At 47.7% G+C, this 25,315-nt stretch overlaps 3 protein-coding genes and 1 pseudogene across 5 annotated transcripts in view; 3 read left to right on the forward strand and 1 right to left on the reverse strand.

The window, feature by feature from the left end:
• Positions 1-3: 3 nt before the first annotated feature.
• Positions 4-7,480, forward strand: NRBP1 (nuclear receptor binding protein 1; the record flags this gene model as incomplete). The annotated part of the gene is made up of 17 exons (XM_011370758.1): positions 4-84; positions 272-394; positions 585-686; positions 1,054-1,143; positions 1,289-1,329; positions 1,698-1,792; positions 3,250-3,333; positions 3,526-3,584; positions 3,757-3,855; positions 5,317-5,449; positions 5,626-5,731; positions 5,879-5,929; positions 6,015-6,150; positions 6,323-6,376; positions 6,466-6,529; positions 6,794-6,849; positions 6,927-7,480. Coding segments are annotated over 17 exons (1,479 nt in total), but the record flags the coding sequence as incomplete, so codon positions are not given.
• Positions 7,481-7,562: 82 nt separating this feature from the next.
• On the forward strand, positions 7,563-9,071 carry KRTCAP3 (keratinocyte associated protein 3). Its single transcript, XM_011370714.2, has 6 exons — positions 7,563-7,666; positions 7,807-7,991; positions 8,075-8,134; positions 8,298-8,504; positions 8,631-8,765; positions 8,870-9,071. The coding sequence occupies exons 1-6, from the start codon at positions 7,639-7,641 to the stop codon at positions 8,975-8,977; spliced, it is 723 nt and encodes a 240-aa protein (XP_011369016.1). The 5' UTR covers positions 7,563-7,638; the 3' UTR covers positions 8,978-9,071.
• IFT172 (intraflagellar transport 172) overlaps positions 8,072-25,315 on the reverse strand; it is a 32,508-nt gene continuing 15,264 nt past the window's right edge. Inside the window, exons 17-49 of one of the 3 annotated variants that reach the window (XM_011370713.2) lie at positions 24,732-24,868; positions 24,355-24,462; positions 22,859-22,943; positions 22,478-22,570; positions 21,896-21,973; positions 21,405-21,653; positions 21,152-21,230; positions 20,819-20,939; positions 20,489-20,633; positions 19,129-19,218; positions 18,479-18,576; positions 18,168-18,303; positions 17,966-18,082; positions 17,517-17,659; positions 16,477-16,570; positions 16,255-16,319; positions 15,882-16,062; positions 15,542-15,651; positions 15,294-15,423; positions 13,383-13,481; positions 13,070-13,179; positions 12,876-12,939; positions 12,670-12,756; positions 12,275-12,391; positions 11,603-11,713; positions 11,317-11,436; positions 10,694-10,789; positions 10,429-10,488; positions 10,245-10,343; positions 9,768-9,921; positions 9,486-9,577; positions 9,160-9,293; positions 8,072-8,154 (exon numbers count right to left, since the gene is read on the reverse strand). In XM_011370713.2, coding sequence (XP_011369015.1) covers positions 9,204-9,293; positions 9,486-9,577; positions 9,768-9,921; positions 10,245-10,343; positions 10,429-10,488; positions 10,694-10,789; positions 11,317-11,436; positions 11,603-11,713; positions 12,275-12,391; positions 12,670-12,756; positions 12,876-12,939; positions 13,070-13,179; positions 13,383-13,481; positions 15,294-15,423; positions 15,542-15,651; positions 15,882-16,062; positions 16,255-16,319; positions 16,477-16,570; positions 17,517-17,659; positions 17,966-18,082; positions 18,168-18,303; positions 18,479-18,576; positions 19,129-19,218; positions 20,489-20,633; positions 20,819-20,939; positions 21,152-21,230; positions 21,405-21,653; positions 21,896-21,973; positions 22,478-22,570; positions 22,859-22,943; positions 24,355-24,462; positions 24,732-24,868 — 3,558 coding nt within the window. In that variant the 3' untranslated portion in view covers positions 8,072-8,154; positions 9,160-9,203. Of the gene's footprint in view, positions 8,155-9,147; positions 9,294-9,485; positions 9,578-9,767; positions 9,922-10,244; positions 10,344-10,428; positions 10,489-10,693; positions 10,790-11,316; positions 11,437-11,602; positions 11,714-12,274; positions 12,392-12,669; positions 12,757-12,875; positions 12,940-13,069; positions 13,180-13,382; positions 13,482-15,293; positions 15,424-15,541; positions 15,652-15,881; positions 16,063-16,254; positions 16,320-16,476; positions 16,571-17,516; positions 17,660-17,965; positions 18,083-18,167; positions 18,304-18,478; positions 18,577-19,128; positions 19,219-20,488; positions 20,634-20,818; positions 20,940-21,151; positions 21,231-21,404; positions 21,654-21,895; positions 21,974-22,477; positions 22,571-22,858; positions 22,944-24,354; positions 24,463-24,731; positions 24,869-25,315 lie in introns of those variants that run through there. The other 2 variants (XM_011370712.1, XM_023536939.1) reach the window with 2 other exon arrangements.
• On the forward strand, positions 16,686-16,804 carry LOC111746068 (annotated as a pseudogene).

Raw genomic sequence — 25,315 nt, forward strand, 5'->3', positions numbered from 1 at the left:
CCAGAGGAAGAAGAAGAAAGTGAAGATGAGTCTGAGATCTTGGAAGAGTCACCCTGTGGGCGCTGGCAGAAGAGGCGAGAAGAGGTAAGGTGATGGTAGTGTTACTTTTGGGAGGGTGAATTCTAAGTGGTGAGAAGTAGAGGGGCAAATTCTCAGACAGGCAGACCAGACGTCAACAAGTCAGAGCCTAGGAGAAGATGATCATATGAAGCATTAAAATTGAGGGTTCATGAGGTAACTTTAACTCCCTTTCATTTGAATTTCTTCTCAGGTAAATCAGCGGAATGTACCAGGTATTGACAGTGCATACCTGGCCATGGATACAGAGGAGGGTGTAGAGGTTGTGTGGAATGAGGTACAATTCTCTGAGCGCAAGAACTACAAGCTGCAGGAGGTAGGTAATGGTGAAATGATGCAGCTTATGGGGTGTTAGAATGCTGGTGTTAAAGAGGAATTGGTATTGAGAAGTTGGCTAAGAGTATGCTGGGGTTAGAGCATTTCTGGGGAGGGGTAGAGTAGGGAGAGCTCTTCTGGATTACGGTGATTTCTAACCCTGTTATCCCAATGTCTTCCCCCGCTCCCAGGAAAAGGTCCGTGCTGTATTCGATAATCTGATTCAATTGGAACATCTCAACATTGTTAAGTTTCACAAATATTGGGCTGACATTAAAGAGAACAAGGCCAGGGTAAGAACTTTTTCCTGAGCTTGCTGCAGAGACTAGTTATATTTATTGTTCCTCTTACATTCAAACATTAAAACAAAATAGTTTTGAAACAACTGGAATCATTTGGTGTGGAGATGAGAGTAAGGTTTTGACTACCACCTATGCTTTTTGTCTGGTTATAGATGGGGCAAAAATGAATGAACTTTTGTTTCCTTTCCCATAGCTCAGTAGTTTTCATTGTCCTATTAAATCTAAGGAAGTGGTACTAACGACAGGAGAGAAACTTAAAAAACCAAGGTTCCAAATGTGACATATTTCTGGTGTGTATGTCACCAGGTAGGGGATCATTTCTACTATAAGGCCTTATTTGTGTGCTTTGCCTCTCCAGGTCATTTTTATCACAGAATACATGTCATCTGGGAGTCTTAAGCAATTTCTGAAGAAGACCAAAAAAAACCACAAGACTATGAATGAAAAGGTATGGAGGGAGAGCAGTTTTAAGCTGGTTTGAGGATTTAAAAAGATTGTTAATTATGAAGCTGACCAGGAAGGGATAGAGGGAACTGTGTGGAGGGTTGAGAGAGGGAGATTACTACTGACCTTTTGATCATATTCTTTTCCAGGCTTGGAAGCGCTGGTGCACACAGATCCTCTCTGCCCTAAGGTAAGTAGGATCTAGTTAGTGTCTTTCCCATGTCTTCTGATTTAGTTCCTCCAGATTTCAGAGCACTACTCTGCTGTTCTTTGCTGCCTCTCCCCACTTTCTTTGAGTCATATACTGTCAAGACTAGGCCCCCATGGGTCTTTTAAAGGGTCCATCCGAATGCCCTAACCACAGTACTGTCTTCCCACCTCTTTCTCCTAGTGCTCATCCAACTATTTAACTCCTCAGGCATAATGGAGATTCAGAGTGTGGGGATTATCTTTGTGGTGACCAGCAGGAGACCACCAGGCCCTTGCTCCTCTTAACCCTTGGGTTCCCCCTGCCCTTAATTTCCCAGTGGCCCCTCTAACAGCCCAGTGCCCCCACAGCTACCTGCACTCCTGTGACCCCCCCATCATCCATGGGAACCTGACCTGTGACACCATCTTCATCCAGCACAACGGACTCATCAAGATTGGCTCTGGTGAGGGGAGGGAGAGGTTCTGGGCAGGGGAGCCTCGGGAATTTGGGACCCATGGGGGTAAGACGAAAAGAATGGGGAGAACTGAGCAAAATTCTGAGGTGTGGGCTGGTGATAAGAGAAAGGAACTTTCTAGGAGTAATTCATAGGAAGAGGCCAGTTAGTGGAAACCGGGTAAATACAGAGATCTTGATAGGAGATTGGGAAAGGGCAAGAGATGGGTTTAAGGTCTAACTTGAGCCTCTGGGGCCGGACCCTACCAAAGGAAGTTCCAGGCTGTGCCTGCTGTGAGTGCTTTCATTTGCCGTGTACCTGTGTGCAGTGTCTAACATCTCTGTGTGCCGTGTCTGTGTGATGTTTGTGTGGCCATTTGTCTGGGGCTTGGCTGCTCCATTGCTCACAACTTTTCTCTGTTTTCCTCCCTCCCGCTTACGGGCTGCTCTGTTCCCAACAGTCTTTCATAGGATTTTTGCTAATGGTGAGAGCTCCCTCTGCCCCACTTGGGGCTCTGTTTGTGCTTCCTCTGCTCCCCTTTGCGGCTGCCCAGTGCATGCAGTCGTGGGAGCAAGCCCTGTTCCCCTACCTTCCCTGCTTAATTATGCCTGCTTGGCTTCTTCCTTACCAGCCCTCCACCTGCTTACCCTTCCATAACCTGCTTGTTTCCTGTGGATTCTGCCTGGCTGGCCACTTACATCCTGGATTCTTGTTCCCCCTCATTATCAGGCTGGTTCCCCCCAACCATACTGTGCTCCCAGACTCTCTGTGACTTGTAGTCATTGTTTATGATCCAAGTGAGTCCAAATCAGGCCTGGCCCTGGTTCCTCATTCAGCCCTGTGGCAGGCAATGTTGAGGCTGATAAGGGGACATAATGGGTCTGAAATTTTTGGTGAGTTAAAAGTGAAACTGATTTGTAGTGATTCAGTTTTGAGCTATTTCTGAGTTTAAGTCAGCAGAGGTGGATAAGGAGGAAGATATCTACTTGTTGTATCTTTCTTATTCTGTATCCACGTTTCTGAGATATCTAATTATCCCACATTAGGAAGGGCTGCCTGTTATTTTATGCTATTTGCAGGGTGGATGAAAGAACTAGACCAAACATAATTCATGTCTTCAGGGATTAGATGTACTTGGGCTTTGGGGAATGTGAACAGGTCACGAGTAAAAGTTTTTCCTTAGGCTGCGTTGCTCCTTGACTAGCTCAAAGCCCGCATAGACCTGTTAGTTTAGTGTGGAGCCTTTGTTACTGAATTAGGGACCTTAGGTAAGAAGCAGTAGACCTGAGAAAAGGGAGGTAGGTGATGATCATGTTTAGTCTGTAGTTCATGATGGGAAAGGGATAAGTTTGCGCCTGTTGAGGGTTAGAGACTTAAGGAGAGAATTTGGCTTTTGGGGGCCTCTCTGGAGTGAGACTATGCTTTGTTGATGGTGGTCAGATTGTGGGTGTCTCCCCTACTCCCAGTGGCTCCTGACACTATCAACAATCATGTGAAGACTTGTCGGGAAGAACAGAAGAATCTACACTTCTTTGCACCAGAGTATGGAGGTGAGGCATCCTAGTTTTTCTGCCCTCTCCCCATGCCCCAGGGTTTCTACCTTATAACCAGAGGTAACATTGCTGAAACTTCTAGGCTTCCTGTTGAACAACATGAAAAAATACAAGAAGTTTTCTAAAGGCATTTCTGCCACCCCCTGCTCCCATCCTCTGATTTACCAAAACCTTACCTGTTTTCTCTAGAAGTCACTAATGTGACAACGGCAGTGGACATCTATTCCTTTGGCATGTGTGCACTGGAGGTGAGGAAACCTCAAGGGGGAGGGGTGGTGTGGTGGAAAGGGGTCAGATTAGAAGATGGAGGGGGGGAAATGGAGGGGGAGGACAAGTAAGGTACTGGTCTTGAGGGAGTGACTGTGGAAACACCGAGGTTCTTAGATCTCTTCTTTCCTTTTTATCCTCCACTCGCTGCAGATGGCAGTGCTGGAGATTCAGGGCAATGGAGAGTCCTCATATGTGCCACAGGAAGCCATCAGCAGTGCCATCCAGCTTCTAGAAGACCCATTACAGAGGGTAAGAATCTTCAGAGTCACTCTCTCAACAGAACTTTGAAGTGTCTTCAGTTGTTCTTCCTTTCTACCTACTGGGAATATGCTCTCTTCTAAGAGCAAGAGAACATAAAGCAGAGAGAGGACAGGCAAAAGCAGTGAACGTTTCCCGAAGCAGTGTCTATCATGTCTTTTTGTATACATACGCAGATTAGGGGTTTAAGATGGATAATATAGGGTTAAAGGTTATGCATTTACTTTAGGTGTATCTATGTGTATTTAATTGATGGCTACCTCAGATAATCACACAGTCATCTTAATATTTTTAAATAAATCAATTTGAATGAATAAAATAAGTCATTTTGGGTTTTATATTTATATACAGTTGACCCTTGAACAATGCAGGGGTTAAGGGTACTGACCCTCCCTTACCTTGAAGTCAAAAACCCGCATATACCTTTGACTCCTCAAAAACTTATGTTATCCCTTGGTATCTGCGGGGAATTGGTTCCAGGATCCCCTGTGGATACCAAAATCTGCGCATGATCAAGTTCCTTGTATAAAATAGTTTAGAACAATACATACAGCTTGCCCTCCACATCTGTGGATTCCCAACCACAGATTGAAAACATTTCAGGTATTTATTGAAAAAATTCTATGTATAAGTGGACCCGTGCCATTTAGACTTTTGTTATTCAAGGGCCAACTGTAGTTTTAGTTAGGGAGAGTGCCCCAAAATAATGAGCTAAGATTTAAAGGATATAAGCATTGTGAGTTAGCAGATATAGAAAGCAGAGTCAGGACAGGGGAGTCCAGACAAGGATGGTTTGTAAATTATTAGGTAAGTGTGAAAGGAAGCAGGAGAGAAAAGAAAGGCTAGGGGGAAGCCTTGAGGCTATGGTGGAATAAATGTCTAGTTCATTGTTAGGGTTCGTTAAGGGAAAGATTAGGTATATGACCTTGTTGGCCTTCAAGATTGAAAGGAAGAAAGCAGGTTAATTGTACAGGAGGTGTAGAAGGTGAGGTTTAGAAGATGCATGGGAAATCCAGTGTATTTAATAAATGACTATAGTAGACAAAGGAAATTGGGGTACAAGGCTTGGGAAATAAAAAGATGGTGAATTTTATTGACCTCAGTGGGTAAGTTTTAGAAGAGAGAAGGTAAATTTGGTGAGGGTTAGAAAAGGTAGGCAGGCAATGAATGGGATAATAAAGAAGAAAATAAGGGAAAAAATCATAAGTGTGAATAGTAAAAGAGAGAGCTTGTGGTTAGACAGCAGAAAAATAATTAAAACCAAAAAGACGATGAATGACACCTTCTATATAATACTTTATAGTTTTCGAAGCCTTTCAAATACAGTTAGTAATTTGTTCCCTCAACCAGAGTTGAGTACCTAGTATGTCCAAATCCTGTGCTAAGTATATTGAGATAAAGATGAACACAGTGGGGTGATTGTCAAACTCCTTCACTTGTTCTGTTTTCTAGGAGTTCATTCAAAAGTGCCTGCAGTCTGAGCCTGCTCGCAGACCAACAGCCAGAGAACTTCTGTTCCACCCAGCACTGTTTGAAGTGCCCTCACTCAAACTTCTTGCTGCCCACTGCATTGTGGGACACCAACGTGAGTTCCCTTGGCCCTTTTAGGAATTTTCTTCCAGTATGGAGCCTTGTAACTATCACTGGCATGCTGTCTTTCCTCTTTTACTTCCAAAGGGATTCTTTACCCCACAGGACCTCTGTTTTATGACATTAATATGACTATCTATCCGTAACTTCCTGTTCCATCATGCCCTCCAGATATGATCCCAGAGAATGCGCTGGAGGAGATCACCAAAAACATGGATACCAGTGCTGTACTGGCTGAAATCCCTGCTGGACCAGGAAGAGAACCAGTTCAGACTTTGTGAGTAACTAACTAAAAAGGTCTGAAAGGGACAGATTGGTCACCACCATCCTGAGGGTTTTGTCAACTGTCCATTGTCTGGGAATGGTTGAATCTGCTATTTTGCTTATTTCCTTCCATTTTTTTTTTCTATCTTTTCTCCTCCAGGTACTCTCAGTCACCAGCTCTGGAATTAGATAAATTCCTTGAAGATGTCAGGTGAGAGAGAGAAGGCTTCCTTGAGGAAGCAGGTATGGGTGACTTAAGGTATCCACAGAGCCCATGTGACCTAATTTCCTTTTAGGAATGGGATCTACCCCCTGACAGCCTTTGGGCTGCCTCGGCCCCAACAGCCACAGCAGGAGGAGGTGACATCACCTGTGGTGCCGCCTTCTGTCAAGACTCCAACACCTGAACCAGCTGAGGTGGAGACCCGAAAGGTGGGGGGCTGTATGGATGTGGATGTGGGTGGGTGTGGGCACGGTCACCATGGAAGAGAGAGAGGACATCTTAAATAAGACTATGTCTATTAGAGAAAATAATGTGTTTCTGCTCCCTGGCAAACATGTCATTCACTGGTCTCTAGTAACCCTCTCTGTCCCCTCCTCCTAGGTGGTGCTGATGCAATGCAACATTGAGTCAGTGGAGGAGGGAGTCAAACACCACGTAAGGCTCAGGGCCAGGGCTGCATATAGAGCTGGGTGGCCAGAGGGCAGGGCAGACGAACCTCAATTTCTCACTGTTCTGTTCTCCAGCTAACACTTCTGCTGAAGCTGGAGGACAAACTGAACCGGCACCTGAGCTGTGACCTGATGCCAAGTGAGTCTCTCCTTTCCCTCAGAGAATGGGAAAGTCTATGAGTCTTATCTGTGAGGAACATATTCAGGGGTGGGGAAGGTGACAAGGCAGTAACACACACTGACTTACATAAAATGAATATATTAGCCCTTAAAATTAAAGGTAGATCTGACAGCTTTGCTTGTATCATTCTTTCCCAGCCAGGGTAACCTGACTGGGGCTATGCAAAGGGCCCTGTGCCCCTCACTCCCACACCATACTCACCCTCTCTTGTTCCTCTGTCAGATGAGAACATCCCTGAGTTGGCAGCTGAGCTGGTGCAGCTGGGCTTCATAAGTGAGGTGAGCTTTCTGCCTTCAGCTGCCCTGGCTACCTCCGTTCTGCTCTCAGCCCATCTCACTGAGCTCTTCTCCCCCAGGCTGACCAGAGCCGGCTGACTTCTCTGCTAGAAGAGACCCTGAACAAGTTCAATTTTGCCAGGAACAGCACCCTCAACTCAGCCGCTGTCACCGTCTCCTCTTAGAGCTCACTTGGGCCAGGCCTCTAATCTGAGCTGTGGCTGTCACTAGATATGCTGCAGCCTTCCTGCCCCTCCCCCCCAGTCAGTATTACCCTGTGAAGCCCCTTCTCTCCTTTATTATTCAGGAGGGCTTTGGGGCTCCCTGGTTCTGAGCATCACCCTACCCCTTCCCCTTTTATTCCTCCCCTCAGCACTTTGTTTACTTGTTTTGCACAGACGGGGGCCTGGGCCTTCTCAGCAGCCGCCTTCTAGTTGGGGGCTAGTAGCTGATCTGCCGGCTCCTGGCCTGCCTGTGTGGAAAGGGGGCCCACGGGCGCTGGGGGAGCCGAATTCTACAATCCCGCTGGGGCGGACGGGGCGGGAGAGAAGGGTGGTGCTGCAGTGGTGGCCCTAGGGGGCCATTCTGATTCGCCTCAGTTGCTGCTGTAATAAAAGTCTACTTTTTGCTAAAAGCGTCCTGTGTGTTTGCGCCTTCCCCGCTAGGGGGAGCGGGGCGCGGATGTTGGGCCTTCAGGTAGTGATGCGGCGGAACTAGGCGGAACTGGCCTGCGAGCGAGGGAGGGACCGGGGCCAGGTATAACTGCCTGGCGGCCTTGTGCAGAGGAACGCGATGCGGAGCTGCCGTTTCTGCAGATTCGGTAACTTCCGGTCCCTTTGGTCTTGTTCCCCTACACCCATTCTCTACCTGTCCTATGGCCTCCGGTTGGCTTGGGGTGGCCAGGAGGGGCCTCCCAGTTCCTTTCCAGGCTCAGGTCTGCCCCTCCCCCATGCTTCGTAGACGCAGCCCAGGGCCCTTGGCGGCTTATGCGCGCCGGCCTTGCGCTGATCCTGGTGGGCCACGTGAACTTGCTGCTGGGGGCCGTGCTGCACGGCACCGTTCTCCGGCACGTAGCTAATCCTCGCGGTGCCGTCACTCCAGAGTACACCACAGCCAATGTCATCTCCGTGGGCTCGGGGCTGCTGGTGAGCGCAGCGCGCGGGCCAGGGTCAGGTCTTGGGCGGGCGGGCGGCAGAGAGCGGCTGGGGCATCAGGCTTTGTCTTCCAGAGTGTTTCCGTGGGACTTGTGGCCCTGTTGGCATCCAGGAATCTTCTTCGTCCACGACTGGTGAGGGGGGATTTCTGGAGCTTTAATGAGGGGGCCTTATGTCAGGGAAATGGGGGCTGACTCAGTTTCATCTTTAAGTGGAGAGGAGTCCTCTCAAATGGAGAGTGAGCTGGGAGAGTGGCCCCCGCTACAGGCTGCTCACCTGATCTTCTGCCCCGGCCAGCATTGGGCCCTGCTAGTACTAGCTGTGGCGAACCTGCTCTTGTCCACTGCCTGCTCCCTGGGCCTCCTCCTGGCTGTATCACTCACTGTGGCCAATGGTGGCCGCCGTCTTATTGCCGACTGCCATCCAGGACTGCTGGACCCTTCCATACCGCTGGATCAGGGGCCTGGACACTCTGACTGCCCCTTTGACCCCACAAGAATCTATGTGAGTGTTCTCAGTCTTTTTGCAGACCACAAAGCCTTGATCTGCCCTTTTAATCACTCCAACTTGCCATGTCTGCCCTGCTTCCTACTAGTACCCCCCGATCTATCTATCCTCTTCACCTTTTAGGATACAGCCTTGGCTCTTTGGATCCCTTCTTTGCTCATGTCTGCAGCAGAGGCTGTTCTGTCTGGTTACTGCTGTGTGGCAGCACTCACCCTCCGTGGGGTTGGGCCCTGCCGGAAGGAAGGGCTACAGAGGCAGGTAAGGATGATGAACAAGAAGGGTTCAATACAAATTGGTTGTGTGGAAAAGATAACTGAACTATAATTCACAACCAGAGTACTAACTCCACCCCTCTTCTGCAGCTAGAGGAACTGACAGAGCTTGAACATCTTAAATGTAAAAGGCAAGATAATGAACAGCTACTTGTTCAAAATCAAGAAATCCAGGCATCACAGAAAAGTTGGGCTTAGGGCAGGTAATGGGCCATGAGGATTGTGGCCATGAAGGTGGGGGCAGGGAACTGGATGATATAAATGGTTGTAATAAAAGAACTTCTCTTCTTGATTCTGATTCTGATTTGGGGGGAAAAAGGCACTGGGCTGGTGTTGGGGGGTGACCTTGATCAAAGAATACAGTGGTCTCAGTTACTTACAAGGCTTTAATAACAGAGAGAACTTAATACTCTTCCCTGAGTATTTACTGAAAGGAAAAGCTGGTGCTGGGTAGCCCTCCACACCACTGACTGATGAATTTCAGCACATCCTGGCACACTGGGCTGTGGGAGGTCTGTGAGCAAACAAAAAGAACAAGAGAGGAACTCATCAGTGCTGAGAAAAACATTCCTGCTATAAAGAAAATCAGCTCCAGCTCAGTATGCACAGCAGGGCTCAGGACCTTCTTGACAATCCCACCCTTCCAGTGGGATTGTTTCTTCAGTGCTGCTCTCCCTGCCCCATCCTTCAAGTCTCCCTCTCTAACCTTGATAGCCATAAGGAACTTATTCCAGTTGTCCTTGTTAGCTGCCTTCCCTGGCCGCTTAAATTCAATTTTGTTCCTCAGAATGGGATATCCTGTGGGGGAAGAAAAAAAGATGAACTGAGGTTTGAGAGGGATTGAGGGGGAAAACTAATTAAGGGGTAGAAAGTAGGATGTTCTTATCCTCTTTATCCTTTACTGAATCACAGTAAAAGTTTCTTGATCCTGCTGCTTTTCTCTCCTTTCTACCCACCACAGAATGTAGGGTGCTGTAGGGTTCTGTACCTGTAATGAGGCAGGGCAGTGCCCGGACTCCAGTGCTTGCCGCCACCAGGGAAGCCTCATAGGCACCGCGCTCATCTCGAGGCAGAACTTGCTCCAGCCGCTGGTCCATAGAGACCGTGAGCACCCAGTCTCGAACCTCTTCTCTCTGGGCTTCCTGGGAAGAATAGAGGAAACAGTGGCTTTACGCAGGGCCATGCAGGGCAAATTGAGGGTGGTGAGTGTGTGTGGCGGGGGACGGTCTCTGAGCTATCCTTTCAACCATAAATGATGCTCCTTGGATTGAGGGTCACAGTCACGGCTTCAGCTGTTTCCTCTGCTTCTGCTTTTCCTAAGAGCAGTGATGAGGCAGAGGCCCTTCTAAGGGTGTTGCTGACCGATGCCTGGTACAAAGGATGGGGAGGACCAACCTAAAGTGCCTCCCTTCTCAGTGCACTCAACCCTGGTGAGGCCTCCTGTTCTCCAATCCTATTCCCTTACCGGTACATGTTGCTTGGCTGGGAGTGGCACCTCAAAGGGAATGTCTGTATCCTGAAAGTCAGAGTGGTCAAGGGCATCCAGAGTCCCCTCTTCGATTGCCTGCAGCAGAGTGGGCAGCCATGGGATAGGAACGGCTTGTGACAGGCAAAACCTCCCAAGCTCTGGGCACTAGTTCCCTACTCACATCAGTCAGATCCAAAAAGCGGTTGAGGAAGATGAATGCCATGTTCTCCCAGCCGACTGCCTACAAAAAAGTTGCAAGTGGGAGTGAGCAGCCGGGCTTGGATGCTGCTTCTCCAGAATGCAGGCAGGAAGATACAGGAAAACGATATTCTCCTTAACATCAGCCCCACACTCAGATTTGCTCTACCTGAGCAGATGAGACATTATACCTTCCAATTTTTGATTTCCTTACCTCCTCAATCCCACCCTTCCTCATCTCAACTCACCTTGGCAGCAATGCCTGCTTCATAGAAGGCCTTGTCTGCAGGTAGCAGCTGGGTGTGACGCAAGAGTGAAACAGAAAGCCTGGCAGCCACAGTTTCCTATGGATTAAAGTCAAAGCATTATGATCCTGGCACTACAGTGACTGAGCCACCACACTAATTACCTTATAACTAAGGCAGCCACAGAACCAGAAAACCAATAATCAATATTAAACTGCTCTGGATCTCAAGCAGTTTAGGGTCTTAGTTTTTCCACCTGCACAGTAGAGCTGGGCATAGGTTATTTCTAAATTTCCTTCCAACTCTAGAATTTTATCATCCAAGTACATGAAATGAACAATTACTATCATGAATAAGCCAAAGGTATGTGTATAAGAGGTCAAAACAAATGGGATTTGAATGTTTAAGCATAACGAGGCTGGAGCTATGAGGGCACAGAGCCCTAAGGAGATCAAAGGAGTATGGGAAGAAAGCCACCTCAGCAAGGCTTAAAGATTTATCTAAACAGAAGTTAAGAGAAAAGTGGGCCAAGCTTGAGAATCCAGAACTTTAATTCACTTGACTTCATACATTTGCAGATGGTGTCCTGGAGCACCACTCAGGTGCCCCTCCCCCCTCCGTCTCACCAACTGTTTGACACTCTGGGCTGCAGAGCGAGTAGCATAGTAATGAGCGATCAGCAGCATCGTCTCAAACTCTTCATGGGCTGGAGAGTTTGCCTCACTGGACTTCACCAGGTTTTCACACTAGAGTAGGAAGAGAGCACAGCTTGGGTCAGAGGAGTACCAGGGCCACAGAGTGGTCAACTCATGGCCACCTGGACAGAGGAAGGTATAATAAGATATATATGCATGAAAGAAGAGACAAGGACAGGGAGTAGCCTTATCACTGTTGTCGACCCAACTTCCTCACCAGGTTGAAGAGGACATCCCGAAGGTCAGCCCAGGTGTGATAGACCTCAGCACTGTTGGTCCCAGGTGAGCTCACCATGTCAGTGAAGATCCTTTTGTAGATGTTGAAGTTCTGAAGGTAGAGGGGGGAAAAGGAGCTGAGTGAGAAGGTCGGTGGAAGTGGGGTCAAAGAGAGTAGAACAGGCTGTAAATGTGTGTGTGTAGAGGAGCTAGGGGCCAGTGATGGAAAAGAATGTTGATTATTTTTTAGGGAAGAGAAAAAAAGAGAAAGGAAATTTTTTACTAACTGGTGCTGTGACTGTGGACAAATGTGTGAACGCGAATACAGAGTCACAGTGTGAATGGGCTAATATTCCAAAGAGCTGTGATGCTCACATAGGAGAGCAGTGTCCATTCACTAGAGGAAGTCAATGAGGCCCTAGAGGTGTGTGCGGGATTTATCTCTGAAAGACTATTCTCTGTGTGCCAGCTAAGAGCTTGGGAGGTAGCTGGTGTGTTTCAATGGCTAAATCCTCCAGAGAGGCTATATACTTCAGAAGAGAGTAGGCTGGGTCTCTGGGCATGATGTTGATCAAAGAATCCTTTAAGACAGTTTTTGAGGGGGTAGGTGGTTCTTGAGGAGAAGGAAACAATCTCCTTGAGGATACATTCATCCCCAGGTGCAAGCTGGTACCTGTGGGTTAGCAGGGGCTCCGTGTTGCACATACAGGGCCAGTGCCTGGGCATAGCCACCCTCTCGGATCAGATGAGTCGCATACAAAGCCACATACTTGTGCAGAATCTTGTAGTTCTGTCCGGAGGGTGGAGGAAAAATATTGGGGAGGATGGGATCAGTAAGACTGGGCAGTGAAGGGTGGGGTGGTGACTTGAGGCTGTGGATTTGTTCAGGAGGCAAAAGGTATATGCAAGCCAGGCCCAGCTTGGCCTCTGACCCCAACTTCAGAGTGAGGAAGACTGAGCGCTCTGATATTGATTAGGTATCTTTGGGGTTTGGGCTTTGGAGAGATACAGCTCTGGGGCAAGAGAACATGTACAGGAGGGCTGGGCATGGGAGGAAGAGGGCATTACCTGCTTGGTAGCCGTTTCAAGGCACTTGTCCCACTGGCCCTGCTCCACATACAGGTCCAAAGCAGCCACCACATCCACACCCACCAGCTATGGGTCAATTAAAAAGACAGAGTTATGCAAGGAAAGAGGTGACATGTGGGGCAGAAGGAGAGAATCTCTTGAGCCTCCCCATGTGTTCTGCCCCCTGCTAACTCCCCAAGTCTCACCGAGTCCACTTTGCCCTGGTTCTTGAGGAACTCTTTATAGTGCTGGTCCACATAGTCTTCATACCTGTGAAGATGTGTAGAAATCTCACACTTGATGGTCCCGGGATGCACACCCTTCCCATGAGAAATCTCTCCCAGTCTTTACAAAAGGAAATCAAAGAGAATTTCCCAGTGAGAAGTGGGTGTATGCTTACCGGGGATCTAACTCCTTGGCCACACGCTTGGCCTTGTTCCACTCCTCCCCCTCAATGAAAGCATCGATGGCTTCCTTGACCAGGTCCAGGTTCAGATAGAGCTCTGCAGCCTGAGGTGGGAAATCAGAGACTGGAGGTAATCTTTCCCCTCCACTTCTTAGTTTCCCCTCTGTAAACTCTCCCCTCTGTTTTCCCAGAACCGCATGCCACACCTGCCAAGAGGCCCACCTCACACACTTTCCTGCGTGTAGGTATCACCATTCCACCCATCTCTGTGGAGTCGATGTCTTTTCAGTCCCCGCACCCTACTTACTGCACTGTGCTTTCCAATTCCAATCAGCTGGGGTCCTACAGCCCGAACTACTTCCAGACTGCGTTGGGGAGGCAGAAACTTGATAGAGAGTTCAGCTGCCTGGGTGGTTGAACAGAAGATGGAGTCCTTGGCCTGATCTGGTTTTTCCTCTAGTTGCCAACTTTCATAAACTCTCCCTCACCTTCTGCTCCTGGGAAAGGCCTGCCTCATGGTCCATCGGAGCCTTTAAATGCCCATCAGAGGACCTATCTAGTACCTCTTAGCTCATTCTCCTTCAGACATTCTCTTTGCTGTCTAAGATCACTGCATTTGGTCCTGCCATTTTGACAAACTGGTTTCTCAAGTTCTTTGCCACAGATAGAATCTTGATAGCGTGGTATAGAGAAAGACACCCTAAAATAGGAGTCCAGGACATTCTATAAATATTTGTGTTGGGCTTTTCTGAGCCTCAGTTTCTTCATTATAAGAGTGATGGTTGGTTTAGATTTGTACTGTCCAGAACAGGAGCCAGTAGTCGCATGTGGCTAGTCCCAAATGAGATGGGCTATAAGGTTAAATACGCAGTGGATGTCAAAGACTTAGCATGAGAAAAGGAATGTACAATATCTCAAAAAATTCTTATATTGATTATATGTTGAAATAATAGTTTAGATATATTGGGTTAAATAAAATGTTATAATTATTTTCACTTGTTTCTTTTTACATATTTGAATGTAGCTAATCAGAAAATTTTAAATAACATGTGACTTACCTCTGCGACCTGCACTATATTTCTATTGGACGGTGCTGGTCTAGATATCTTGGAAACACCTTCCAAACCTAAAACTCAGTAATTCTACAAACTCAAATTCTATAAGCTCACTCTATTCCCACTGTGATGCTGACATCCTTACCAGATTTTAATTTCCACATGGTTTAATTTAGTTATAGATTATGCTAATCCTCCTGGTCTTTTCCTCACTTTTTCTTGCCTCTCTTTCTTTACCTGCCAAATCCTTCAAGGCTTAAAGTGTCCCCCATCCAGGAAGCCATCCTCTGACCAATCTGAAGGTCCAGTCATGCACAGACCCATGTAAACAATGCCCCAGAGTAAGACACAGCAGATGCTTAATAAATACTTGCTGATTAAAATCTGCTAAACTCTCATAACCAATCATCGGTCCTTCGCTCTACTTCCTTCCCTTCCAATTTTAAAGGGCTATTCGATTACAAGGCCTCAGAAGCCTAAGGGAAATTTTGCAAGGGCATCATCACATCAACATTTTGTTTACAGGGCTGATCAATCTTGCCCCCTCATAACTCCTAATACCATATTTCCCTGAATCTAAAACACATCATTTAAACTGTATGTGTATCCTGATCTCAAAGATACTAAGATGTGATTTTATATATATGTCTTAGAACTGATGAACCATATTGGCTTGGCTTAATCTGCTTGAGGCTCTTTTCAGGAGCTCCTGGGCAGAAGACTCTGTGTTCTCCATGGCTTCCATCTGGCTCCAGCTCAGGGTCTAGATCTGCCCTTCCAGCTCTGGTCCCAGGTCTGTCTTCTCCCTCACAAAGCCTCCCTGATTCCTTCAGCCCATGAGGATCTCACCCTTCTCTGAACTTCACTTTGAATTATAGACTTTAGTGACCACGGAATGATCACTCATATACAGTATTAATTAACTGAGCCACATGTTAGCCTAACTCCTCCCAAATTCTGGCTGTCAGGGTTCTGTCTTACATGCCCATTTATAGCCTTCATAGGTTCTGGATCTAGCATCTGGCAAGCACTCAATAGATACCTACGACCTGATCGAAAACAAAAAGGCACAAGAGGAAAAAGATGAATGTCTGAGAAGGAATGCTGGGTGTGAACGGAGGCCTGGGGAAGCAGAGGGCCAGGGAAGGTGTGGCAGACCTCACCTTCATCCAGCACTTCTCCACCAGGCTGCTGCTTCCTGAGTCCCGCACTTTGAGGTAGCAGTCAACTGCACGACTATACTCTCCGGCCTGCTCCCACTGTCGTGCTTGCTCCACGAGTCCCTCCATGCCCCTGTAGAGATGAGAGTGCTTATGACCAGGAATAGGGAGGGGCAGCGTGGCCTATCCTATGCACAACTTATGACCCACTACCTAGCCTTGCCAACATTTCCGGGCCCCCGGCTTCATACCTGGCCCCCTTCTTGGTAGCTTCCCGCTCATACTCTTCCTGCAGAGCCTCTAGCTGGCCAGGTACATAGTCCTTGCAAATCCGCAGGGCATCGCTCCATAATCCAGCCTCCTGCTCAGAGTTGCAGGTATCAGGAGGGTAGAGGCAGGCATGACAGCTTCCAACTGCTACACGTGTGCTATGGCCCACTGATTCCTGGGTATTTGGACCTCTCTTCTCGTTCCTTTCTCTCCTTCCACCTCCCCAGTGCTAACCTCCTGATCTTTCTCAGTATCAGAGGTCGGTGTAGTGTTCTCATACACTCTCACCCTCCCCTCATGGCCCTGAATCCAGTGCCCAACCTTATAATAATTGAGGGCCAGGCCTGGTCTCTGGGCTCGAAGCAGTAGTCCTTCCGCTTTCTGAAAGTCCTTCTCCTCCAAGGCCCCCCGGGCCTGTCCCACAAGCACCTCAGCGACGCTGTCAGGGTCATGGGCCTCGGCCACACGCTGAGCAGCCTCCCAATCCTGGTTATGGACAAACCTGCTCCCAGATGGGGACATGGGAGAGGCTAAGTATAGGACTGAGGTCTCAACAGTGAGAGGCAAACAACCATGTCACTGAGGGGGTATAAGAGTTATTGGTACGAGCTTTAGATGAAGGTGAGGATGACAGTAAAAGACCCTAGGGCTGGCACTGTGAGGACAGGATGAAGGGATTCATGGAGCAACTCACATGAGGACTGCTTCCTTGGGTTTACCGGCCCTAATAAATTCAGCTTCAGCCTCTTCAAATTTACCCTATAGGGAAAGAAAGACAGCCTTACAGGATGAGGAGATTGGCATCACAAGCAGTCATGAGACAGGAGGTGTGAATGCCTGGCAGCAGTGAGCTAGGGGATGGAAAGGAGGGCTCTATGGCCAGGATCAAAGCAATGGAGAAGAATCACATCCATACCTCATCCTCCAGGTACATAGCATATCTGAGATGAATCTCAGGGGTTTTGTGCTTGAGGGCCAGCCGAGAGAGTTCAAAAGCAAATTCAAAGGAGCTGAAAGGGAAGGTGCAGATAAGGTTTGCCTACTCAATACTTTCTACTGTAAAAGAAAAAGAGAAAGAGAGAGCAAGAGAAAACAGAGAAGGGGCAGATTAAGAAAAACCACTGCGTCTACGGCTAAGCCACCCTGAACGTGTGCGATCTTGTCTGATCTCGGAAGCTGAGCAGGGTTGGGCCTGGTTAGTACTTGGATGCGGGACCACCCAGGAATACCAGGTGCTGTAGGTGTTTTAAATAAATAAATAAGAAAGAAAGGAAGGAAAGGAAGGAAGAAAAAGAAAGAAAGCAAGCATTGATATGAAGTAATAGAAAAGCAGACAGATGTAAAGGAAGATAGGCAGGCAGCCCTGTGATGACTGCATCACCGTGGATCAGGAGACACTTGAAAAAGCCTGTGTTTCCCGAGAGAGTGTGAAGGAGTGGATGGGCAGGAGGGAGGGGAAGGGAGGGGAAAGGAGGAGTGAGCCTCTTAACACAGTGCTATCCTAGTGCTCCCACCTCCTCCTGAACCACATCTACATTAGCAGAAAAAGTCTCTCGAAAAGAGTAAGGCTGCCCTCAGTGCTCAGACAGGATGCAGCATTACTACTGGCATTGCTAACATTTACTGAAGAAAAGCTAATTTTGCATTTAACGGAATCACACTTGCATTACTCAGAAGTTACTGGTTTAGTGCATTTAGCTTGCAAAGCTGTTCTCTCTCCACCCTTCTCTTTAGAACAGCCAAAGATGAAACACTGTTCTGAGCCTTCAGGGAACGGGGGCAGAGTTACTAATTCATTCTTGCCTCTCCACAGGTCCTTTCAAGGATCTCTCCTTTCCACATTTCTTCACTCTGCCTCAGCTTTTAGAAGTACTTTTTAGTTATATGTCAATTTTCTTTCTCTATGTAGAGGCTCTGTCTGGAAAGGGATCAGTTGTGAGAAGGCTAGGGCCTCACCAGTTGTCAGCAGCATGGTCAATAGCAGCTTCCAGGAGTCCCAGCTTATTGAGCAATCTAACTGCAGCCTCTCCTCCCAGGCTCTTGGCCCACAGATAAGCCACGTGTTTGTGGGCATTAGCTCCTCCATGAGCCTTGGCCACCTGTAAAGCAAAGCCACTCAGCAATCCTCCAGTGCAAGGGGTACCTGGCTGCTCCTTTCTCATCTCCGACCTGACCTCGGCTTTGACAAAGATCAGGTACCTGGGTTAGAACAACAGCATCTCTTAAACGGCTTAGGGTCCAAGGATGGATTTCAGGTAGTCCACAAACCCTTAAAATTACATGAGAATTTCTGTGTGTAGGTGTGGACATCTTTCAAAGACAACTACAGCCAGTTTAGAACTAGACGGTCACTTGAGAGTGGGGAGAAGGATGGCTGTACCCCCAGTGTGGCTTGGAATCCTTACCCGGTAGGCCTCTTCCCAAAGCCCATTGGACCGGTACATGTTCACTGTTGCCTTCCATTCCTGGGCCTTGAGGTAGTGATACTCAGCCTCCTGTAGTCGGCCTTCAGTCTCCAGCTCCTGGGGAAAGGTGGGTCAGGATGGAGAGAGGGGAAGGTGGAGCCTATTTGAGGAAAAGATGGGCAGGGACAGGAGAAAGGCTCACTTTGCCCAGATGCAGGTGTGTGTCACTGAGGAGATCTGGGTGGTGCTTCCCTACCAGGCGGATCATGTCATCATACAGCTTGTGCTTTTTGAACATGGTGATGGCAAGATCGGGCTCTTCCACTGTCACGTACAGCCTGGGGATGGGAGATACACCTGGGGCCTCCTAGACCCACGTTCCTGCTGCCAGATCGTTCCTAAGAGGTCCTGTCACTGCCTTCTGGGCAGAGGGCACATACCCTCCGACCCCATCCAACCCTCCAGCTCTGAAGACTCATCTCCCTCCACACCTACTGTGGGGCCTTGGCTCACCTTTCAGCCTCGTGGTACTTGCCCTGCTTCTCCATCTCCTGAGCCTGGGTGATGTACAGCACCGACACATCTTCTGGTCTCATGCACTTCATCGCCAGCTGTGCACATAGCAAGAGTAGCCTCAGGTGCCGGTTCTCAAGAGGAGCAGAGGGTTATGCAGAGCGATCAGGGAAGTGGGGCTTAAGGAAGCCCGTTTTCTCAGGAACTCCGAACTTTGCCATCAGCCACAGGAGTTTGGTTTACAGTCAGCTCAGGGAATTTCAAGCACATAAAGAGTAAGGTAAGAACTACATTCCACTAAGGCAGGAGGGTCAAAGGTACCCTGTTCTAGGAACACATGTTCCTGCCCACTGCATTCTGGGAGCAGGAGCGAGAACACAGTTGTCCGGGTCACTAGAGCGTTAAGAGTGGTATTCCAGATTCCCCGGCTCCCAAACCCATCTGCTCTTCAGAATTATAGGTTTGGTAATACAGGCTCTCTTCATTCTTGCCTGTCCCCGTGGCTAGGGATCAAAGTTACCCAGACTTTATTCTGGCACTTGCTCAGCTTTCTGGGAACACATGGAAGTGGGAGATCAGAGACTAAAGAAAGTGGCACCACAGCCACAAAGGCAGAATTCTCTTATCATGAACTCCATCCCCTTGTCTACCTTGTGGGCCTGCTCCCAGCGGCCGGCCTGGGTGTACATGTCTATCGCATCTTTTGTCCGGTCTCCCTTAATGTAGAGCTCCTCAGCAATCTGTGGATGAGAGAGGCAGATGCAAAATGTTAGAACAACAGAGTTAAAGCAGCCTGTAGGAGGAAAGAACCACCTTAGCTGGGATGGAGCAGAGCCTGGGATACCATTACTGTACAGTAATGGAGGAGAAAAGATGACTATGGGTGTCTCATACTTTCTACTGTTTTGAAAAAAAGAACAGCCAAAAAACAGTATGAGGACAATACAACAGGAATTCAAAAGGGCCTCGCCTTGGGATGTGGAGAAAAGGGAACCCACTGTTGGTGGGATTGCAAATTGGTACAGTCTGGAGGTACCTCAAAAAATTAAAAATAGAACTACCTTATGACCCAGCAATTCCACTTCTGGGCATTTATCTGAAGAAATCCAAAACATTAATTCAAAAAAATATATGCACCTGTATGTTCACTGTAGTGTTGTTTACAGTAGCCAAGATATCAATGCCACCTAAGTGCCCATCAATAGACAACTGGGTAAAGAAGATGTAGTACATATAGACAATGGACTGGTACTCGGCCATGAAAAAGAATGAAATCTTACCATTTGTGACAACCTGGATGGACCTGGAGTGTATTTTGTTAAGTGAAATAAGTCAAAGACAAATACCATGTGATTTCACTTATATGTGGAATCTAAAGAACAAAATGAATGAACAAACAAAACAGAAACAGACTCATAGATACAGAGAACAAACCGATGATCATCTGGTGGGAGGTGGGTTATGGGGCTGGTTGAAAAAGGTGAAGGGATTAAGAAGTACAATTGGTAGTTACAAAACGGTCATGGGGATGTAAAGTACAGCATAGGGAATACAGTCAATAATATTGTAATAACTACGTATAGTGCCAGGTGGGTGCTAATCGGGGGGATCACTTTGTAAGTTACATAAATGTCTAATTACTATGCTGTACACCTGAAACTAATATAGAATAATCCTGAATATCCATTGTAATTAAAAAATAAAATCAAATAAAAAGGCCTCGAATTTCTGCAATGCAAGGCAATTCTATATTATAACTCAGTTGGAATTATTCATGAAGGATCACTCATACTGGCACAGGAGAGCTAGAGACTTGCTCTTATGTGTGGTAGAGGGGTCTGTGTCATGTTGGAATGAAATAAGGCAGTAAACTATGTTCTTCCCATTTGGGATGGTAATGCTGCTGGGCCCCAGAAAGGATTTGGTGAGGTGGCTTCCACTTCCTGTTCTGGGTTCTCCCGTTATCCTGTACTCCATGACCTCAGGCTGCAGAAAGGGGCTTTTCCTCACCTCATACTCCTGCAGAGATGCATAGTGTTGGGCCACACGAGGATAGTATTTGGACGCAGTGTTCCGGTCCTGTAGATCTAATATATAAATTGCCTTCTTCCACTGGCAGGCACCCAAGGCAGCCTCAATTGCCTTAATGGAGCACCTGGCATAGTTGAGAAAGACATAAATATGTCTGAGGAAAGGGGAAGACAGATGGAAGTAAAGAGGCACCTCGAGCACACGCCACCCTACATTTTGAGATCTCTCTCCTTTTAGGCTTTGGTGCCGTTACTTGCCCAGCACCTCTCGCCTCATGCCAATCTCCTTTGCATCCCCAGACCACCATACCTGGCTTCGATATAGTGATTAATGGCTGCATCAAGCTGCTTCTGCTGCACCAAGTGGTCCCCCCACGCCTCCTCCAGTCTCACCACCTCCACTGGGAACGCCAACCGAGCCAGCTCCACCGCTGCCGGAGATGGAGAGGCAACTCAGCTCAGACTTCCAAGGAGAGGACTCAAGAAAAGTAAGACAGGGAAATGAGGTGTGGAAAACAGGTGAGAAGTTGAGCTGTGGAGAACTGAAGCCCGTCATCCTGAACAGAGGCACCGAAATAGGTGTTGGGAAACTGTCTGGTTAAGAGTCTACAACAGTGAAGGATGGGTTGTGGATGGACAGTACCTTTCATGAAGGCGTTGCCTTTACAGTAGCACTCCAGGGCCCGCTGTGGATTTCGAATCTTCTCAAAGAGATCACCTGCCTGTTAACACATACTATATCATAATGATACCCCTACTACATAGAGAATCAAGTGTCAGTGCTACAAGGAAGAGAATAGCCAGTCAGGGAGGGCTATGCACACCGAGACTCCCCTGGGTAGGACAGGGACACTGAGCCCTGGAGACAAGGGACAGGAACAGGAAGGCAGCCATACCCTTTCATACAGTTCTCCCTTAATAAGGGCTGTGGTGATGTGTTCTACCAGCTCGGTGTTGGCTAGCAGTTCCTCTCGGGTCAGCACCAGCCGAGCAGCTCTGGCAGGGAGCCCTGCTTTCAGGTAGAGGCTGATGGCTGCTAGCCCATCCCCTTGGCTCTCCTGCAGTTCACCTGCTCGCTCCTCTTGCTGTGTGTCCATCAGCCACTGGTAGTAACCTCGACGCAGCTTCTCCAGGGCAGGGTGCCCCTGGACACGCAACAGAAGAGAACTAGGAGTCACATCCCTCCTTCCCGCTCTGCTGCTTCCCATGCTTCTCCAATCCCACCATAACCCTGGAAATCCTCCTGGACAGCAATGTTCTAACTCCTCACCAGATCAGCTCTGAGCCCCAACCCTATTCCAGTTCCTACAGCCTCCATGGCAAAAGCAGGTTTCTGATATTGGTGGAACCGAGTTCCAAACCACTGTGGAGAAGACAGAACCAGTACCTTAGCCTCCGCCACAGCAATACACTCGTCCCAACGGTGTAGCTCCTGGTACATGTCCATGGCCTCCTCAACAGCATTCTAGAGGAACCCACGCAGAGGAAAGAGAAACATCAGGAAGATATGAGGATCAGAAATCAAGAAGCTCTCCTCATCCTGGCTAAGATGCCAGCCCACATGGCCTTTACTTGTACATAAGCAGAGGTGGATTTACTGTGAACTAAAAGAAACTTAAGCTTCAGGGCACTTTATGTGCACAGGCCCCATCCAAGGCAGTTCTACTTAAAGAGGGCTCCTCACATTGTACAAGCTTTGGACCCCACAAAACCTGGATCTACCTCCATGCACAAGAATTACAAAGACAGGCTCTGGAGTACGAAGGGAGATAGACTTTTTACGAAAGCAACAGTAATTGTAAGGAGTAATGCAGAGGAGGAAATGGAGGAGCAAAATTAATGGTATAAACATCTCTAAAAGTTCTCTCCAAATCTTTGGAAGCCCAGCCGACCAGTGCTCTTTCCTCCCCTGCCTCGTTTTTTTCCCCCTCTGATCTCTTCTTCCGTCAGGTCTCTCTTCTCCCATTACCTGTTCCAAGAAGATCATTTCGGCCAATTTGTAGTTCTTCTCCAGCATAGCTAGACGGGCTCGGACCTGATAAAAGTCTGTTCCTTCTCCACCCTGCAGGGAAAAAGGAGGTCCTGGTTATCCTGTTATTCTGTCTGTGCGGGCTGAGACAGGAAGGCAAGAGAGACGTGGAAGCTAAAAGATTTGGGAAGCTGAAAAACTTCGTGGGGCTTAGAGGCTTGAGGTTCGACAAGCAATTCCAAGATGGTCCAATTTAAGGTGCAGGTGGGGTGGGCAGCGTAGAGGAAATTAGCTATGGCTGGAAAGCTAGGAATCGTGGAGCCGAGGACTAAGAGAAATCTCAGATGGAGAAACTGAGTAAATCAGGAGGATGATACTTGCGTATTCCCGAGACACTTGATCTGCAATCTCATTGGTCTCATGCAGAAACCGAGCTTTGGCTACATGGCCCAAAGCAGAAAAGCACCTGGAGTATGAAAGTAATAACAGTAATGTTATCATAGGATCATCATTAATTCAATGGCTCAGCAGGTAGGTATATACTGAGTATCTATTATGTGCAAGGCACTGTTCTTACCAGAACTGGAGACACAAAGGGGTTAAGACAGATGAGGGCCTTGCTCTCAGGGAACTTACTTTCTAGTGGAAATGAATAATTAATAGATGAGTAGACAAAGATAATTTGAGAAAATGAAAAAGAAAATGTGTGATATTATAGACAGTAACTGAGGGGACTATTTAAGTTGGTAGTCAGAAAAGGACTGTCTGTGGAGCTGACATTTGAGCTGAGTGAGACCTGGAATCATGAAAGAGGCAGTAATGGTAAGATGAGGAAAAATTATTCCAGGCAGCGGGAACAGCTTGCGTAAAGGCCCTATGGTAGCAGTAAGCTGAAAGGGCCAAAAGGATGCCAGTGCAGCTGGAGACTAGTGGGCAGGTTGGTACCTGGTATGACAAGGAAGAAGAGGCCAAATATTGTAGGGCCTTAGGACATGGCAAAGAGTTTCGCTTTTCTAAGTACAGTAGTAAACTACTGGTAGGTGCTGAGCAAGTAAATGACATAATCAAATTTATGTGTTTTTTTTCAGCTGCTATGGGATGAATGGATCTTAGGGGTATAAGAACAGTCTTAGTAAGATTACTTAAGAGGCTTTTGCAACACTGCAGGTAGGAGATGGTGGTGGCTGGTTCTAGGGTGGAGACAATAGAGCTGGACAAATAAGAGATTCAGCGTATTATTTTGAAGACCCTGGATCAGAGTCTCTAGGACTTGCTGATAGTCTAGCTGTGGAGGGTATGGGAAAAAAAAGGTTAAGGATGACTCCTGACCAAAGCAGCAGGAGGCGACATTTATGGAGCACTTACAATCTGTGCTCTCTGCACAGATTCTCTTGCTTGGTCTTCACTACCACTGCCATTCTTCTTTACCGTCCTCTGAGGTAAATTCTAACATTATCCCCATTTTACATAGAGAAAATCGAGACACCAAGGCTTGGGAAGATTATATAATCTCTCTAAGGTTACATAAGTTGGTAAATGGAACCAAAGTTTGAACTCGAAGAATCTGGACTCCCAAGTTTGTCTCCACTAACTGCACTCGTATACCATACTCAGAATGTATACATCGATGCATGGACTGTGGGGGTATGGGTGTTACAGATTTTGAAGGGGCACACCTCGTTACTAGCAGGGACAGCAAAACAGTAAAAGACATACTCTTATAATCTAGGATGTCCTGTGGAAGGGATCTATTACATCTGTAGGCATGGGAAGGGAAGCAGTGCCTTAATAGTAGATAAGAGCAGCCCACACATAAAACACCCACGTGGTTGGCCCTCGTAGCCGCTGGGCACCTCAGTTCTACAGCCCCGCCTCACCTCTCAGCAATGTGTAGCTGCCTTGCCTCTAGCGCCAGTTTACTCAAGGTTTTCCACATTGCCTCTGTTTCTGGGGTCATTTCCAGAGTCTCCAAGAAGGCTGTTGCCCTGGCAAAGGAAGGAACCAAAGCACAAATGATGAGTCCAGGGTCAGGAAGACAAACAAGGAATACTGGTGATGGGGCGTGGGCGGGAAGGCCAGGCAATTATTTGTCCTTTTTGTCTGATCTCCTCCTTGGATCACCAGGTCCTGTTTAGATATGGCCAGTTTTACAACCCACCCCAGGTTTTCCTCTCTCAAAACCAGTCTTTCCCATCACCTTGCTGGTTATCAGCCCACCCCCTCACTGGGTCTGGTTATCAGCCCATCCCCTCACCGGGTGTAGTTGCCATCATCAATGGCTGTTCCAAACTCGATAAGGCCCTCGTCCAGTGTGTAGGCAACTGTAGTCACACCTTCGGTCACCATCACCTCGGTCTTTCCCCCGCCCCGCTCCAGACCTATGACATCACCCTGTAAAAATTCACCCCGCCCCGAATTTCAGGTTAGTTGTTTCCACTGCAGAACAGACCCACCCTCACCCAATGCTAGTGGTCACACAGAGGAAATTACAGTGGCCCTTGTTTTCTTAACATTTAACTTCTCTCAAGAAGATAAAAATTCCTTATCTATGGTACTGTACTTGGGTTAAAGCACACTCACAGCTATAAAGGCGCTAAAGCCGGAGGTACGGTGACAAAGGGTGGCATCTACTCCTGCTTCCAGCAGTACCATAACTAGGTATTCTTAAGGATCCTCCCCTTAAAATACAGCTTGTACCTGGCATACTTTTTAATGCACTGCTGAGTTCAAATGAAGAAATCACGGTGCATGCTTCCTGCCCCCTCTCCCACCCTTCCCCCTGAAAGGAAAGAAGGAAGGAAGAAGAAATGAAAGAAAAACAGAGGAAAGGAAAGGAAG

Source organism: Pteropus vampyrus, unplaced genomic scaffold, assembly GCF_000151845.1.
Source record: "Pteropus vampyrus isolate Shadow unplaced genomic scaffold, Pvam_2.0 Scaffold173, whole genome shotgun sequence".
NCBI lineage: Eukaryota > Metazoa > Chordata > Mammalia > Chiroptera > Pteropodidae > Pteropus > Pteropus vampyrus.

Excerpts from the sequence above, each read along its gene's own strand:
- KRTCAP3 (XM_011370714.2), top strand. The coding sequence starts at position 7,639 with ATGCGGAGCTGCCGTTTCTGCAGATTCG. Across the intron at positions 7,992-8,074 it reads CCGTGGGCTCGGGGCTGCTG|AGTGTTTCCGTGGGACTTGT; the intron begins GTGAGCGCAGCG and ends TTTGTCTTCCAG. Across the intron at positions 8,135-8,297 it reads ATCTTCTTCGTCCACGACTG|CATTGGGCCCTGCTAGTACT; the intron begins GTGAGGGGGGAT and ends TGCCCCGGCCAG.